This window comes from Nerophis ophidion, linkage group LG23, assembly GCF_033978795.1.
Source record: "Nerophis ophidion isolate RoL-2023_Sa linkage group LG23, RoL_Noph_v1.0, whole genome shotgun sequence".
Taxonomy (NCBI): domain Eukaryota; kingdom Metazoa; phylum Chordata; class Actinopteri; order Syngnathiformes; family Syngnathidae; genus Nerophis; species Nerophis ophidion.
The window spans coordinates 15,853,955-15,873,296 of NC_084633.1; the positions used below are offsets into that span (position 1 = coordinate 15,853,955).

General features: G+C 43.2%; 1 protein-coding gene across 1 annotated transcript in view; it reads left to right on the forward strand.

Moving 5' to 3' along the window:
• Positions 1–19,342, forward strand: part of LOC133541530 (BAH and coiled-coil domain-containing protein 1) — a 260,071-nt gene that overhangs the window by 195,354 nt on the left and 45,375 nt on the right. Inside the window, exons 8-11 of the mRNA XM_061884982.1 lie at positions 1,793–1,951; positions 7,871–8,136; positions 11,355–11,700; positions 14,958–15,845. Of these exons, the coding sequence (XP_061740966.1) occupies positions 1,793–1,951; positions 7,871–8,136; positions 11,355–11,700; positions 14,958–15,845 (1,659 nt within the window). The remainder of the gene's footprint in view (positions 1–1,792; positions 1,952–7,870; positions 8,137–11,354; positions 11,701–14,957; positions 15,846–19,342) is intronic.

Here is a 19,342-nt window from a genome sequence, read left to right on the forward strand (position 1 = left end):
ATCAATCGTCCTGTCCCCTTTGCAGAAAAACAGCCCCAAAGCAAGATGTTTCCACCCCCATGCTTCACAGTAGGTCTGGTGTTCTTGGGATGCAACTCAGTATTCTTCTTCCTCCAAACACGACGAGTTGAGTTTATACCAAAAGGGATACATGGATGATACAGCAGAGGATTGGGAGAATGGAAACCAAAATAGAACTTTTTGGTATAAACTCAACTCGTCTTGTTTGGAGGAAGAAGAATACTGAGTTGCATCCCAAGAACACCATACCTACTGTGAAGCATGGGGGTGGAAACATCATGCTTTGGGGCTCTTTTTCTGCCAAGGGGACAAGTCGATCGATCCGTGTTAAGGAAAGAATAAATGGGGCCATGTATCGTGAGATTTTGAGCCAAAACCTCCTTCCATCAGTGAGAGCTTTGAATGCTTGACCAAATACTTATTTTCCACCATAATTTACAAATAAATTCTTAAAAAATCCTAAAATGTGAATTTTTGGACTTTTTTTTCCACATTTTGTCTCTCACAGTTGAAGTGTACCTATGATGAAAATTAAAGACCTCTGTCATCATTTTAAGTGGGAGAACTTGCACAATCGGTGGCTGACTAAATACTTTTTTGCCCCAATGTATTGACATTACTTTTAGCTAAACATTTTCGTTCAAAATACTCCCACATTACAGGCTGTCTGCATTATGGCTTTTTGGTCTGTTATAGACAGCGATTTTAAACTAGACAAACAAGTCAATGGCGTTTTAAAATCGTGTTTTTATCACCTTCGTCTTTTAGTAAAGGTTAAACCGTTTTTATCTTTTAACCTTTTTGAACAAGTCGTGCATGCTTTTATTTCAAGTGGCCTGGACTACTGCAATGCACTTTATGCTGGCATTAGCCAAAAAGCTCTCTCCCGGTCTGTAATTTTCATCATAGGTACACTTCAACTGTGAGAGACAGAATGTGAAAAAAAATCCCAGGAATTCACATTGTAGGAATTTTAAAGAATTTATTTGTAAATTATGGTGGAAAATAAGTATTTGGTCAACCATTCAAAGGAGGTTTTGGCTCAAAATCTCACGATACATGGCCCCATTCATTCTTTCCTTAACACGAATCAATCGTCCTGTCCCCTTAGCAGAAAAACAGCCCCAAAGCATGATGTTTCCACCCCCATGCTTCACAGTAGGTGTGGTGTTCTTGGGATGCAACTCAGTATTCTTCTTCCTCTAAACACCACGAGTTGAGTTTATACCAAAATGGGTACATGGATGATACAGCAGAGGATTGGGAGAATGGAAACCAAAATAGAACTTTTTGGTATAAACTCAACTCGTCGTGTTTGGAGGAGGAAGAATACTGAGTTGCATCCCAAGAACACCATACCTACTGTGAAGCATGGGGGGTGGAAACATCATGCTTTGGGGCTGTTTTTCTGCTAAGGGGACAGGACGATTGATCCGTGTTAAGGAAAGAATGAATGGGGCCATGTATCGTGAGATTTTGAGCCAAAACCTCCTTTGAATGGTTGACCAAATACTTATTTTCCACCATATTTTACAAATAAATTCTTTAAAATTCCTACAATGTGAATTCCTGGAGTTTTTTTTTTTTCACATTCTGTCTCTCACAGTTGAAGTGTGCCTATGCTGAAAACTACAGACCTCTGTCATCATTTTAAGTGGGAGAACTTGCACAATCGGTGGCTGACTAAATACTTTTTTGCCCCACTGTACTTGGATTTCTTCCCCATATATAGTGGCTACATAACCTAAAATGTGGTGATGTTTTAAAGCAGGTATAGGTCATACAGCCCTACACCAGAATCTGCCTCCAGGTTTCTCTGCAGCAATGCCAGGTCCTCTACAGCCAGTCCTGCCCTTGCCTCAGGATCCTTCTGCCCAGTTGGTGGTCCTGCCCACAGAACCTCCAGCCCATCCTGCAACCCATCACCTTGGTATGTCCAAATATTACCCTTAGGCTATGTCTACACTAAGCCAGATAACCCCTTTAAAAAATAATTATTTAGCCTAAGCCCTGTTTCAGCCACACTAAACCAGCGTTTAAGGTTCCCCCTCCTCGGACAATTTTTTTTTTACACAGGTAAGCGCGCCGTGTATTTTTTTAATCTGCGGCTCTTAGCTTGGTATGGACTCATTGGTCAAACTCTGGCCCGCCGTGTAATTTAATTTGGCCCTTGAGGCAATATCAATTTAGCATTAGAGCTGGCCCGCCGGTGTTAACACCGCATTCACCGCTAATACTCATACTTGCCAACCCTCCAAATTTTCCCGGTAGATTCCCAAAGTTCAGTGCCCCTCCCGAAAATCTCCCGGGGCAACCATTCTCCCGGATTTCTACCGATTTCCACCTGGACAACTATACTGGGGGCGTGCATTTAAGGCACAACCTGTCGTCACGTCCGCTTTTCCTCCGTACTAACAGCGTGTCACATAATATTTGTGGCTTTTACACACACACACACATGCACAAGTGAATGCAAGGCATACTTGGTCCACAGCCATACAGGTCACACTGAGGGTGGCCGTATAAACAACTTTAGCACTGTTACAAATATGCGCCACACTGTGAACCCGCACCAAACAAGAATGACAAACACAATCCGGGTGAACATCCGCACCGTAACACAACAGAACAAATACCCAGAAGCCCTTGCAGCACTAACTCTTCCGGGAAACTTCCAGCAAACTGACCAATAATTAACGTTTTATTCATGCATTTTCTCTCGCTACTTCAAGGCTTGAATGTTTGGTTTATTCATTATTGTTATTTTATTTTCAAATTTATTATTAGCCTGTCGATATTTACCTCAGAAGGTTGCAAATAGAAAAAAGGCATTCAATTTTTATTTACATTTTATTCGATATGCCATTGATATTTTTTAAATTATTATTATTATTATTTGAAACTGGATTTTGCATGTCGCTATTAAGTTATATAAGCCTTGCTTGTTCAATATTTAATGCAAAACTTGTTTGGGTCCCTATTAAAAGGTTAATTTGTTCCATTTAAAATTTTGGCCCACTCTGTATTTGAGTTTGACACCCCTGATCTAGCTCATGGGTGTCAAACTCTGGCCCGTGGGCCAAAATTTGGGCCGCCATGTAATTTCATTTGGCCCTTGAGGCAATAATAAATTAACATTAGAGCTGGCCTGCCGGTATTATTCAGTGGCGGTGCCGCTGTAACACCGCATTCAACACTTATTCTCATACTTGCCAACCCTCCCGATTATTCCAGGAGAATCTCGAATTTCAGTGCCCCCCCCACCCTCCGAAAATCTCCCGGGGCAACCATTCTGCCGAATTTCCACCCGGACAACAATATTGAGGGCGTGCCTTAAAGGTACTGCTTTCAGCGTCCTCTACAACCTGTCGTCACGTCCGCTTTTCCTACATACAAACAGCGTGCCGGCCCAGTTACGTAATATATGCGGCTTCTACACACACACACAAGTGAATGCAAGGCATACTTGGTCAACAGCCATACAGGTCACACTGAGGGTGGCCGTATAAACAACTTTAACACTGTTACACCACACTGTGAACACACACCAAACAAGAATGACAAACACATTTCGGGAGAACATCCGCATCGTAACACAACATAAACACAACAGAACAAATACCCAGAACCCCTTGCAGCACTAACTCTACAATATACACCTCTGCGACCAACAAAACTCAGTTTTGCATGTCACTATAAAGTTATATAAGCCTTGCTTGTTCAATATTCAATGCAAAACTTGTTTGGGTCCCTATTAAAAGGTTAATTTGTTCAACCTTGGCCCGCGGCTTTGTTCAGTTTAGAATTTTGGCCCACTCTGTATTTGAGTTTGACACCCCTGGTTTACAAACTGAGTTCGGAGAGGAAGTGACACCAGAAAGACTGCGCCCCACACAGCCAGGTTCATAATAAAGCGTTTTCGTAACTCGGAGCTAACCACGGGAAATATGGAGGCGAGTCATCCCGACACGCCCCTGTTTCTCCTTCTTCTACATGTACAGACGATTGTGAAAATTAGAGATGTCCGATACTATCAGATTGCCGATATTATCGGCCTATAAATACTTTAAAGGCCTACTGAAAGCCACTACTACCGACCACACAGTCTGATAGTTTATATATCAATGATGAAATATTAACATTGCAACACACGGCCTTTTTAGTTTACTAAATTGCAATTTTAAATTTCCAACGGAGATTCCTGTTGAAAACGTTGCGGTATGATGACGCGTGACGTCACGGATTGTAGAGGACATTTTGTTCCAGCACCGATCCCAGCTATAAGTCGTCTGCTTTAATCGCATAATTCCACAGTATTCCTGGCATCTGTGTTGCTGAATCTTTTGCAATATGTTCAATTAATAATGGAGACGTCAAAGAAGAAAGCTGTAGGTGGGAAGCGGTGTATTGTGGCCGCCTTTAGCAACACAAACACAGCCGGTGTTTCATTGTTTACATTCCCGAAAGATGACGGCGAAGCTTTACTATGGAACAGAGCGGTCAAGCAAACATGGTTCCCTACCACATGTCAACCGGCAGGTTTCGTTGAGAAAATTGTGGTTATAAGTCGGCTCTTAAAGTAGACATGAGCGGAGAGCTTGCGTCATTCCTTGTGCACCTGTCAAAGAGGCAGCTGCGGACTTTCTTGCCTCCTCCGACTGGCCGCCCCCAAACGTGGGACGCTTCCACCGTGGAGGAGGGGAAAACAAATAATCTCAGCCCGGCCCCAACGACTGCCTTCGCTATGCCTCGTTGAGAAACGTGGCTTCCCTCAGAGACACTGGCGGTCACCACACCCGTGGCCGCACCCTTCCGACTTTTAGGTACGACCATATAATCTCACTAAAACACTAGTAACACAATAAGCAGATAAGGGAGTTTCCAGAATTATCCTAGTAAATTTGTCTAATAACATCTGAATCGCTCCCACTGCCCTGTCTTTTTTTTTTTTTTTCTTGTAAATGGGTTGTACTTGTATAGCGCTTTTCTACCTTCAAGGTACTCAAAGCGCTTTGACACTACTTCCACATTTACCCATTCACACACACATTCACACACTGATGGAGGGAGCTGCCATGCAAGGCGCCAACCAGCAACCATCAGGAGCAAGGGTGAAGTGTCTTGCTCAGGACACAACGGACGTGACGAGGTTGGTTCTAGGTGGGATTTGAACCAGTGACCCTCGGGTTGCGCACGGCCACTCTCCCACTGCGCCACGCCGTCCTTGTAGTCCTTCACTTTAACTTTCCTCATCCACAAATCTTTCATCCTCGCTCAAATTAATGGGGAAATTGTCGCTTTCTCGGTCTGAATCGCTCTCGCTGCTGGTGGCCATGATTGTAAAAAATGTGAGGATGTGAGGAGCTCCACAACCCGTGACGTCACGCGCACATCGTCTGCTACTTCCGGTACAGGCAAAGCTTTTTTATTAGCGACCAAAAGTTGCAAACTTTATCGTCGATGTTCTCTACTGAATCCTTTCAGCAAAATTGCGGCCCGCGAGGTGTTATTTTGCGGCCTGCACCTCAATATGAAAAGTTAATGTTGGTGCGGGCCGCAAGTTTTGTATGAATGGCGCTTTAGAGCGTCACACTTTTATACCCTCGATTTTTCCAGGAGACTCCCGACTTAGGGTGCCCCTCCAGGGGTAATCATTCTCCCGACCATCACCCACACAACATTATTGAGGGGTCACCGTGGAAGCACTGCCTTTAGCGTTCTCTGCAACCTGTACTAACAGCATGCCAGCCAGGCCACACGTTGTATTTAGATTATCTAGACGCAGTAAGCGACTGCAAGACATAGTTGATCAACAGCCACACAGGTCACACTGAAGGTGGCCGTATAAACAACTTTAACACTGTTACAATATGCGCCACACTGTGAACCCACACCAAACAAAAATGACAAACACATTTTGGGAGAACATCCGCACCGTAACACAACAGAACAAATGCCCAGAATCCCATGCAGCCCCTAGCTCTTCAGGGCTACAATATACACTCCCGCTCCCCCCAACCCCACCCCCTATTGTAGCCCGGAAGAGTTAGGGCTGCATTCTGGGTATTTGTTCTGTTGGGTTTGTTGTGTCACGGTGCGGATGTTCTTCCAAAATGTGTTTGTCAATCTTGTTTGGTGTGGGTTCACCCTCGGTGTGACCTGTATGACTGTTGACCAAGTATGTCTTGCAGTCACCCCCTTTGTATGGTGGAAAAGCGGACGAGACGGCAGGTTGTGAAGGACGCTCACGGCACGCTCTTAATAATGTTGTCCGGGTGAAAACCGGGAAAATGAACGCTTTGGGAGATTGTTGGGAAGTGCACTGATATTCGGATGTTTACCGAAAATATCGCGAGGTTGGAAAGTATGTTGCTAGGGCGGGAAAGCCATTCAAAGAAGGTGAATTCATTAAAAAGTACATAGTCTATATTTTTAAGAAATCTTATCTTGCGGCCCAGCCTCACCCAGTTTCTGCATCCAGTGGCCCCCCAGGTACATTTTTTTTGAGACCCCTGCTTTAGGTTGTGTTGCACCTGTTGACAAACAACCATTTTGTGTGTATGAACAGGGATAAGTTTCCCCTTAGTATAAACGGGGCCTCAGTCAACCTAGAACAGGGGTCGGGAACCTTTTTGGCTGAGGGAGCCATGTAAGCCAAATATTTAAAAATGTATTTCCGTGAGAGCCATATCATATTTTTTAACACTGAATACAACTAAATGCGTGCATTTTTAAGTAAGACCAACATTTTTAGAGTATAATAAGTCTCTTATTCTTTTTAATAACATTGTTATTCTGAAGCTAACCAATAATAAATCAAATGTCATATCTGTTGATCATGTTTTTGTTTGCCCATGTGCTGTTTGTCCTTTGGACTCTTTAAGTTCCTGTTTTTTTTCCACTCCCTTGTCTGGTTTCCTTGGTTACTCATTTTGTCCACCTGTCTCTGGTGGACAAAACCCCCCCCCCGCTCACCTGCTTCCCGAGCACTAAACAGAGGCAGCATTTAAGCTCGTCTTTGCCAGTCACTCGCCCTGTGTTGACTTGTTTCATGCCTTGCCATAGTTTCGTGCTTCATGCCATGCCAAGTAAGATTTGTTTGATTTACATTCTTAGTCTGTTTATGCGTGAGCTTTGTTCTTTAGCACCAAGTTTTTTTTTTGTTTTTTTTTTTCCCTTGGCCTCAGGCTGCACCCCCTCTCCAAGGCCCAGGCTAAGACCGATTTTTTTATTTCATTTTAATCTTCTATTCCCCCCCCTTGTTTACCTGTATCTCATCTTTTTTTTGTAAGGGGCGCTGGAAGCCGGCAGACCCGTCAGCGATCCTGTTCTGTCTCCCTGTAATGTTTGTCTGATCTTGAATGGGATTGTGCTGAAAATTATAATTTTCCTGACGGAATGAATAAAGTACTATCTAATCTAATCTAATCTAAGTTGTGCCTCCGCTGTGAGCGATTTTTGTTTGTATATTTTTTTTTAGTTAAAATCAAATCATGTTTGATTTTGACATCGTGACATAAAATACTTCTAACCATTAATGCGACTTCTTGAACAGGTGCGGTAGAAAACAGATGGGTGGATATAAATGCATGAGAATGTTTGATGTTTTGCACGTTATTTTTAGCACCAACGAAATTATTCATAATTATCGCGTTAAGCAATGCCAGCTAAGATTTATCCGAGAGCCAGATGCAGTCACCCAAAGAGCTACATCTGGCTCTAGAGCCATAGGTTCCCTACCCCTGACCTAGAATATCATCATCTGTTTAACTTTGGGGCAAAAAGTTATCAGAGTGTCACTCATCTTTATACAGTAATCACTAAAACAGTTTTGTATCATTCTCATCAGATGTGATGGAACAGCCTGGTCTTTGGCCACCTGTGTACGGTGCCCGGGGTCCAGCCTCCCACATGCAGCATCCCACCATGTACTCCCGATCCCAGTTTCTACGACAACAGGAACTATATGCTCTCCAGCAGCATCAGCAGCTTCAGCATCAGCACCAAAGCCACCCGTCACAGCAACCTCAACCACAACATCCGGCCCAACAGCAGCAGCAGCATAAAGCTATGCAGGGCATGGACATGCAACACCACGCCCCCCACGCTGCACAGGTGACTGAAAAAGCCGAAATAATACAAACCCCCGTTTCCATACGAGTTGGGAAATTGTGTTAGATGTAAATATAAACGGAATACAATGATTTGCAAATCCTTTTCAACCCATATTCGGTTGAATATGCTACAAAGACAACATATTTAGGGCTTCACGGCGGAAGAGGGGTTAGTGCGTCTGCCTCACAATACGAAGGTCCTGCAGTTCTTGGTTCAAATCCAGGCTCGGGATCGTTCTGTGTGGAGTTTGCATGTTCTCCCCGTGACTGCGTGGGTTCCCTCCGGGTACTCCGGCTTCCTCCCACTTCCAAAGACATGCACCTGGGGATAGGTTGATTGGCAACACTAAATCGGCCCGAGTCTGTGAATGTTGTCTGTCTATCTGTGTTGGCCCTGCGATGAGGTAGCGACTTGTCCAGGGTGTACCCCGCCTTCCGCCCGATTGTAGCTGAGATAGGCGCCAGCGCCCCCCGCGACCCCGAAAGGGAATAAGCGGTAGAAAATGGATGGATGGACAACATATTTGATGTTCAAACTGATAAACATTTTTCTTTTTTTTTTTGCAAATATTCATTAACTTTAGAATGTGATGCCAGCAACACGTGACAAAGAAGTTGGGAAAGGTGGCAATAAATACTGATAAAGTTGAGGAATGTTCATCAAACACCATCCATTTTCCATCCATTTTCTACCGCTTATTCCCTTTCGGGGTCGCGGGGGGCGCTGGCGCCTATCTCAGCTACAATCGGGCGGAAGGCGGGGTACACCCTGGACAAGTCGCCACCTCGTCGCAGGGCCAACACAGATAGACAGACAACATTCACACTCACATTCACACACTAGGGCCAATTTAGTGTTGCCAATCAACCTATCCCCAGGTGCATGTCTTTGGAAGTGGGAGGAAGCCGGAGTACCCGGAGGGAACCCACACAGTCACGGGGAGAACATGCAAACTCCACACAGAAAGATCCCGAGCCTGGATTTGAACCCAGGACTGCAGGACCTTCGTATTGTGAGGCAGACGCACTAACCCCTCTGCCACCGTGAAGCCCTCATCAAACACTTATATAAATAAATAAATGGGTTGTACTTGTATAGCGCTTTTCTACCTTCAAGGTACTCAAAGCGCTTTTTGACACTACTTCCACATTTACCCATTCACACACACATTCACACACTGATGGAGGGAGCTGCCATGCAAGGCGCCAACCAGAACCCATCAGGAGCAAGGGTGACGTGTCTTGCTCAGGACACAACGGACGTGACGAGGTTGGTACTAGGTGGGATTTGAACCAGGGACACTCGGGTTGCGCACGGCCACTCTCCCACTGCGCCACGCCACCTGTGGAACATCCCACAGGTGTGCAGGCTTATTGGGAACAGGTGGGTGCCATGATCCCTCAGGCGGTACTGCATGAAAAACCGACATCAGTGTGTAAAGGATATCACCACATGGGCTCAGGAACACTTCATAAAACCACTGTCGGTAACTACAGTTGGTCGCTACATCAGCAAGTGCAAGTTAAAACTCTGCTATGCAAAGCCAAACCCATTTATCAACAATATCCTGAAACGCCGCCGGCTTGGCTGGGCCCGAGCTCACCTAAGATGGACTGATGCAAAATGGAAAGATGTTCTGTGGTCTGACGAGTGTACATTAAATAAATAAATGGGTTGTACTTGTATAGCGCTTTTCTACCTTCAAGGTACTCGAAGCGCTTTGACACTACTTCCACATTTACCCATTCACACACACATTCACACAATTGATGGAGGGAGCTGCCATGCAAGGCGCCAACCAGCACCCATCAGGAGCAAGGGTGAAGTGTCTTGCTCAGGACACAACGGACGTGACGAGGTTGGTACTAGGTGGGATTTGAACCAGGGACCCTCGGGTTGCGCACGGCCACTCTCCCACTGCGCCACGCCACCTGTGGAACGTCCCACAGGTGTGCAGGCTTATTGGGAACAGGTGGGTGCCATGATCCCTCAGGCGGTACTGCATGAAAAACCGACATCGGTGTGTAAAGGATATCACCACATGGGCTCAGGAACACTTCATAAAACCACTGTCAGTAACTACAGTTGGTCGCTACATCAGCAAGTGCAAGTTAAAACTCTTCTATGCAAAGCCAAACCCATTTATCAACAATATCCTGAAACGCCGCCGGCTTGGCTGGGCCCGAGCTCACCTAAGATGGACTGATGCAAAATGGAAAGATGTTCTGTGGTCTGACGAGTGTACATTTCAAATTATATTTGGAAACAGAGGACGTTGTGTCTCTGGGGCGGCACAGCTCGGTTGGTAGAGTGGCCGTGCCAGCAACTTGAGGGTTGCAGGTTCGATTCCCGCTTGTGCCATCCTCGTCACTGCCGTTGTGTCCTTGGGCAAGACACTTTACCCACCTGCTCCCAGTGCCACCCACACTGGTTTGAATGTAACTTAGATATTGGGTGTCACTATGTAAAGCGCTTTGAGTCACTTGAGAAAAGCGCTATATAAATATAATTCACTTCACTTCACTTCTCTCCGGAACAAAGAGGAAAATAACCACTCGGATTGTTATGGGGCAAAGTTCAAAAGCCAGCATCTGTGATGGTATGGGGGTGTATTAGTGCCCAAGGCATGGGTAACTTACACATTCACCATTAATGCTGAATGGTCCATACAGGTTTTGGAACAACATCATCCAAACAACGTTATCATGGACGCCCCTGCTTATTTCAGCAAGACAAGCGTTACAACAGTGTGGCTTCGTAAAAAAAGAGTGTGGGTACTTTCCTGGCCCGCCTGCAGTCCAGACCTGTCTCCCATCGAAAATGTGTGGCGGATTATGAAGCGTAAAATACGACAGCGGACACTGTCGAACGACTGAAGCTCTACATAAAACAAGAATGGGAAAGAATTCCACTTTCAAAGCTTCAACAGTTAGTTTCCTCAGTTCCCGAACGTTTATTGAGTGTTGTTAAAAGAAAAGGTGATGTAACACAGTGGTGAACATGCCCTTTCCCAACTACTTTGGCAAAAAATCTAGTTTATGAGTTTGAACATCATATGTTGACTTTGTAGCATATTCAACTGAATATGGTTTGAAAAGGATTTGCAAATCATTGTATTCTGTTTATATTTACATCTAACACAATTTCCCAACTCATACGGAAACAGGGTTTGTAAATGAGTGGCAACCTTTCGTAATGTAATTGTCATATTTCTTTAGATGCAGAAGCGGGCAGATGAAACTCCGGTTGATCTGGGGGACCTCATTCCAAAGTCGAGGACGTCGAAACCTGCCAAGCCCTACTCCTACAACCCTCCTCAGAGAAACACCTCACCCCCTGGAGCGTGTACTGCCCACTTGTCTCCCTGTTACCAGTCCCCTACCATGCGTCCACACCCCAAAAGCACTCCCTCCACACCTTGCCCCGTTGCCAGTCCGGCCGTCGCGGTCCCGCATTCTCCCAACATTAGTCCAGCTCCGACCCAGATGCCCAAAGGGTCAGAACCCCAGGATAAGAGAGGCGAGGGTCAGCCCCAGCAGGATTACGCAGAATCTTTGGAACCTGGTGAGCATTTAGCAAAAAAAGAAACATTCAAATGGAAGCATTGATAGAAGTGTCAAAAAGATTTGGATGTTTTTAGTGTTAAGTAAGCAATTTAAGTACTTTTAAATGTATTTTGAAACTTTTCCAACACATTACAGCAGGGGAAGGAGTTGCAATTATTAAATTATGACATTATCGTAGACGATATGAACCAGAGGTCCCCAAACTACCGCCCGCAGACCGGATCCGGCCCGCCAGCGTCCAAAATCCGGCCCACTGGAAGTCCCAAGTTAAATAAAAATAATGATGATAATGTATAAATATATTTTTAATTTTTTTTAATCCGTCCTTTCTAATACAGTTTTCTACCGATTGTTACTCTCGGTGCCTCCTAGCCGCTCGGGCAAATTATATTGTCTAAAAATGCCTTTTCTCTATCTATAACGTGGCATCATCACACTTGAAATATATATATATATATATATATATATATATATGTAGGTGTGGGAAAAAAATCACAAGACTACTTCATCTTTACAGATCTGTTTCATGAGGGGTTCCCTCAATCATCTCCTGATGATTGAGGGAACCCCTCATGAAACAGATCTGTAAAGATGAAGTAGTCTTGTGATTTTTTTCCCACACCTACATATTGCGCTCTACCACGGTATCGAGCACTATTCTCTGGATAATCCAATCAAGACATATATATATATATATATATATATATATATATATATATATATATATATATATATATATATATATGAATGTTGTCTGTCTATCTATGTTGGCCCTGCGATGAGGTGGCGACTTGTCCAGGGTGTACGCCGCCTTCCGCCCGATTGTAGTTGAGATAGGCACCAGCGCCCCCCGCGACCACAAAGGGAATAAGCGGTAAAAAATGGATGGATGGATATATATATATATATATATATATATATATATATATATATATATATATATATATATATATATATATATACATGTATATATGAGTCGAGGGTCCTGTGGTTTATCCTTTATACAGTGCTCAATACCGGGGTAGAGGAGAATATACATTAGGTCAGGAAAAAACACAGAGGCCATTTCGTCCCTACAAGCCTGTTTTGCAAGTTTCCCTTTCATACATATATATATATATATATATATATATATATATGTTAGGGGTGTGGGAAAAAATCGCTTCAAATATGAATCGCGATTCTCACGTTGTGCGATTCAGAATCGATTCTCATTTTTAACAAAGCGATTTCTTTATTTTATTTATTTCTTTATTTTTTTATTTTTTTTCAATCAGTCCAACAAACCACTACACAGCAATACCATAACAATGAAATCCAATTCCAAAACCAAACCTGACCCAGCAACACTCAGAACTGCAATAAACAGAGCAATTGAGAGGAGACACAAACACAACACAGAACAAACCAAAAGTAGTGAAACAAAAATGAATATTATCAACAACAGTATCAATATTAGTTATCATTTCAGCATAGCAGTGATTAAAAATCCCTCATTGACATTATCATTAGACATTTATAAAAATAATAAAAAAGAACAGTAGTGTCACAGTGGCTTACACTTGCATCACATCTCATAAGCTTGACAACACACTGTGTCCAATGTTTTCACAAAGATAAAATAAGTCATATTTTTGGTTCGTTTAATAGTTAAAACAAATTTACATTATTGCAATCAGTTCATAAAACATTGTCCTTTACAATTATAAAAGCTTGTTACGCAAAAATCTACTACTCTGCTAGCATGTCAGCAGACTGGGGTAGATCCTGCTCAAATCCTATGTATTGAATGAATACAGAATCGTTTTTGAATCGGTAAAAAATGTTCTTTGAATCAAGAATCATGTTGAATTGAAAAAAAAATCGATATTGAATCGAATCGTGGGTCACCCAAATATATATATATATATATATATATATATATATATTATAGTTGTTGTTTTTTTTTCCCTTGGCCTCAGTCTGCACCCCCACTACAGGGCCCTTTCTAAGACCGATTTTTTTTATTTTATTTTAATCTTCTATTCTTTTCTCCCCCCCCCCCCATGTTTACCTGTATGTCATCTTTTTTGTAAGGGGCGCTGGAAGCCGGCAGACCCGTCAGCGATCCTGTTCTGTCCCCCTGTAATGTTTGTCTGATCTTGAATGGGATTGTGCTGAAAATTGTAATTTTCCTGAAGGAACTCTCCTGACGGAATAAATAAAGTACTATCTAATCTAATCTAATCTAATATATATGTATATATATAAATGTGTAGGTGTGGGAAAAATCACAAGACTACTTCATCTCTACAGAACTGTTTCATGAGGTTTTCCCTCAATCATCAGGAAAATCTCCTGATGATTGAGGGAACCCCTCATGAAACAGTTCTGTAGAGATGAAGTAGTCTTGACATTTTTCCCACACATACATATCGCGCTCTACCACGGTATCGAGCACTATTCTCTGGATAATCCAATCAAGATATATATATATATATATATATATATATATATATATATATATATATATATATATATATATATATATATATATATATATATATATACACACACACACACACAGCCTGGCGTCTGGACAGATTTTTTTTTAACCCAATGCGCCCCCCGAGTCAAAAAGTTTGGGGCGCCCTGCTGTAAACAAAGCTGTGCTTTCAAAATAGCAAAGCGAGTGAACTCAATCAATCAATCAATGTTTTATTTATATAGCCCCAAATCACAAATGTCTCAAAGGATTGTACAAATCATTACGACTACAACATCCTCGGAAGAACCCACAAAAGGGCAAGGAAAACTCACACCCAGTGGGCAGGGAGAATTCACATCCAGTGGGACGCCAGTGACAATGCTGACTATGAGAAACCTTGGAGAGGACCTCAACTGAAACCTTTTATTAAAAAAAATAATATAATAATAATTAATCAATTCACGTCAAATGTTAAGTATCTCTCAAAACTAAAATCCAAATTCAAGAATCTTTAGCACCTGCTATTCAAAAATCGGTTTAAAAGTAGTTTGTTGCAAACGTTAAAGCCGAGCCTGACAGAACGACCAGAAGGCAGTCAATTTTAGGAGACAGAAGAAGTGTTTTATAGTACATCTGATGGTTAGTGAAATTAATTTTACTTTATAGTAAAAGTTTTGCTGGCAAGAATTCGATTGAAGCCGTGACTAAAAATGCGGGAAAAGTTACTGAGTTCTTCCTTGGTCTGTTTTGTTCACTAACAAACAAACTGCATACCTTGTTCTCCCTAGACTTGCCCCCTGGATACACCTATTCTGCGATCACACTGGGTTACAGGAGTGGTCCTTCTCCCCAGGATATTAAACTTGCAGAGCCAGCCGACCTGGAAGCCATCCAAGCTGAGCCCTCCGAGCATGCCCCCCAGGCACTCTCCGGCCTGGGGGAGGCTCTGGACTGCCAAGCGGTGGTAAGACCTCCCCCGGAGCCACTTCCACCCAAGGAAGTGGAACAGGGAGACGAGGGCAGCCCTTTGGAAAGAGGCCTCGATGAGGTGGAGGGAGCAGCAGAGACAACAGCCAAATATGTATCAGAAGAGAAAGAGGTGAAGGAGCAGGGGTCCGCAGAGGAAGAGGTGCTGGTTTGCCCCTCTGTGGATAGCCCGGTGTGCGAGACTGCTTCCTGTCCGGCCCCCCTTGCTGCACATGAGCCTGAGAAGCCAGAGGCTGTCATCACTTTGGAAGATGAGGATGATGATGATGATGACCTTGGGGGCGAGGAGAGCCAAGTGGAACAAGTCACAAAGGTCACCCTGTCAGAAGAGCCGGAGCCAGTTCTGGGCAGCCTGGGTGCGCTTACCCCTGCCACTCCCGAGGGACGTGAGGAGCGGTCCCCTGAAGTGGACAGCGACGATGCGTCGTTGAATTTGACGTCCAACGCCCCTGGCCGGATTGAAATGGTCGTCGCCGAATCCCAGAAAGCTCTCGTGCCGTGCTATTGGAGCCTTGAGCTGCTCATCGCGGCGGCTTTCTGCACGGACGTACCCCCGTTTCCTTTGTTTCCTTTCAGCACCCCGGCTGTAAGCCCGTCGCTGCCCAACCCCTGTCAGGGGATGGAGCTTCTGAGTGAGGTGGCTGACCTGGAGCTACAGCAGAAGAGGCACAACTGTGGGGAAAGCCCAGGTACGTAACCATGTGTCTATAGCAGTGGTTCTCGAGCTTTTTTTCCAGTGATGTACCTACCCCCTGTGAACATTCTTTTAATTCAATTGTATAACAATGCAAAGTATTTGTTGAGTTAAGTTCAAAGGTGGACCCCAGGATGCAGAGAATGGAGGCAAGGTATGCGATAAAAAATGAAAATACTTAATAAGTCCAAAAGGTTAACTAAGGTTGATGGGGCAAAAGTGCACACCATGAAAAAAATTGAACAAAAGTAGTCTCTTTCAGAGGTTGGCGGAGCAAAGGCCAGGACGCACACAGCGTGGCAAAATTAGTCTTCTCAAAACAAGGTGGCTAGGAAACAAAAACACAATAAGGTCAAAATACAGGGATATGCGAAGGCAACATACCAGGGAAGCTGAATCAAGGTAGCACATGTCAGAGCGGAGTTCAGGAACAATAACCGGCAGGGACTAGCTGGTAAAGACGCACTTTAGGGGCGCGATAGCTCGGTTGGTAGAGCGGCCGTGCCAGCAACTTGAGGGTTGCAGGTTTGATTCCCACTTCCGCCATCCTAGTCACTGCCGTTGTGTCCTTGGGCAAGACACTTTACCTGCCTGCTCCCAGTGCCACCCACACTGGTTTAAATGTAACTTAGATATTGGGTTTCACTATGTAAAGCGCTTTGAGTCACTAGAGAAAAGCGCTATATAAATATAATTCACTTCACTTCACTTAAATGCTACCGGGAAGTGATTAGCAACAGGTGTGCCTCGTTGGGGACAAAAAGACTGGGGAAAGAAAACTGACAACCAATAGAGAAGGAAGGGAGAAGACAACAAACACAACAGTATTGCTCATTTGTAGTGGTCTTTCTTGAACCATTTGGGGGGAAAAAAGATATTAAAATAACTAAAAACTTGTTGAAAAATAAAGATTTCTACACATAGAAGTAATCATCAACTAAAAGTGCCCTCTTTGGGAATTGTAATAGAGATCCATCTGGATTCATGAACTTCATTCTGAAAATTTTTTCACAAAAAAATCAATACAAAAATCTAGCTGTCAACACTGAATATTGCATTGTTGCATTTCTTTCCACAATTTAGGAACTTACAATTATATTTTGTTGAAGTATTATTCAATAAGTATATTTATAAAGGATTTTTGAATTGTTGCTATTTTTTAGAATATTTTTTCAAAAATCTCACATACCCCTTGGCATGCCTTCAAGTACCCCCCATTTGAGAACCACTGGTCTATAAAACCACTAATTTACACACTAGTGTTGTCCTGATACCAGTATTTTGGTACTGGTACGCGTACCAAAATTATTTCAGTACTTTTCGGTACTTTTCGAAATAAAGGAGACCACAAAAAATGTCATTATTGGCTTTATTTTAACAAAAAATCTTAGGGTACATTAAACATATGTTTACTATTGCAATTTAGTCCTTAAATAAAATAATGAACATTCTAGACCAGTGGTCCCCAACCACTGGTCCGCAGAATAATTTTTTATTATTATTTTAATTTTTTTTTATTTTATTTTTATTTTTTTAAATCAACATAAAAACTCAAGATACACTTAAAATTAGTGCACCAACCCAAAAAAACTCCCTTTTTCATAACAAAAAAAAAAAAAAAACACAATAGCCGCTAGCTCGCTAGCCTAGTGGTTAGAGTGTCCGCCCTGAGATCGGTAGGTCGTGAGTTCAAACCCCGGCAGAGTCATACCAAAGACTATAAAAATGGGAGCCATTACCTCCCTGCTTGGCACTCAGCATCAAGGGGTTGGAATTGGGGGTTAAATCACCAAAAATGATTCCCGGGCGCAGCCATCACTGCTGCTCACTGCTCCGCTCACCTCCCAGGAGGTGATGAAGGGTGATGCAGAGAATAATTTCGCCACACCTAGTGTGTGTGTGACAATCATTGGTACTTTAACATTAACTTAACTTTAACCCTCCCGATTTTCCCGGGAGACTCCCGAATTTCAGTGCCCCTCCCGAAAATCTCCCGGGGCAATGTCAGTTTCAAACACTGATGATCTCTATTAAACATAGATAGATAGATAGATAGATAGTACTTTATTTATTCCGTCAGGAGAGTTCCTTCAGGAAAATTAAAATTTTCAGCACAATCCCAATCCCAAACAGACAAGAAGCAAGGAACCAGGCAGAGACAGAGTTCAATTTAGCTCATGAGGAGAACGCATGGCGCTGCACACTTAGTCACAGTCTCGTCCTTCGCTCTAAGGTTCAGCTCCCGCGTCCCTCTATTTATTCAGGACTTCTGCAGTCCACATCACTGAGACCGCCTCTAAAAGGAGTGGTCACATATATAATGCTTCACCTATGGTCACATATATTATGATTCAAATGCGTCCGTTCTCCCTTTTCAGTCTATACACTGTTTCTGCTTGTCAGTACTCTGTGTGTGCCGCCGAACATGCTCGTCTGCTCGTAAACCAGTAGTGACTCGACGTGACTGCGACACGGGCGATTGCAGAGGCGGTATAGTACCGAAACTGATTCATTAGTATCGCGGTACTATACTAATATACCGTACAACCCTAATACACACCAATCAGTAGAATGCCGCATTCTTCTGTCATTAACTCCTCGTTTCTTGGGTGTGTCCACCGAGACCAGATCCCACGTCCCCTTCAGGGCTAGCCTGTTTTGCTTCGTGCTCCCTCCTAGAATTGTCTCTTGTTCGTCTCTAGAGCCTCTGGTGAAAACTCCCCAGAGAAATCCTTGGCACGTCTACTTGCTGTTCCTTTTTATTGCTTTGCTAAAGGCATTTTTTGGGGGGATTTCCTAAAAAGCTGCTTTCACAATGCAAAGGCCCCTGGGAGAGGGAGAAAAAAGTACAAACCCCGTTTCCATATGAGTTGGGAAATTGTGTTAGATGTAAATATAAACAGAATACAATAATTTGCAAATCCTTTTCAACCCAAATTCAGTTGAATATGCTACAAAGACAACATATTTGATATATATATATTTTTTTTTGCAAATAATCATTACCTTTAGAATTTGATGCCAGCAACACGTGACAAAGAAGTTGGGAAAGGTGGCAACAAATACTGATGAAGTTGAGGAATGCTCATCAAACACTTATTTGTAACATCCCACAGGTGTGAAGGCTAATTGGGGACAGGTGGGTGCCATGATTGGGTATAAGAACAGCTTCCCAAAAATTGTTCAGTCTTTCACAAGAAAGGATGGGGTGAGGTAAACCCCTTTGTCCACAACTGCGTGAGCAAATAGTCAAACAGTTTAAGAACAACGTTTCTCAAAGTGCAATTGCAAGAAATTTCGGGATTTCAACATCTACGGTCCATAATATCATCAAAAGATTCAGAGAATCTGGAGAAATCACTCCACGTAAGCGGCATGGCCGGAAACCAACATTGAATGACCGTGACCTTCTCTCCCTCAACGGCACTGTATCAAAAACCAACATCAATGTTCAAAGGATATCACCACATGGGCTCAGGAACACTTCAGAAA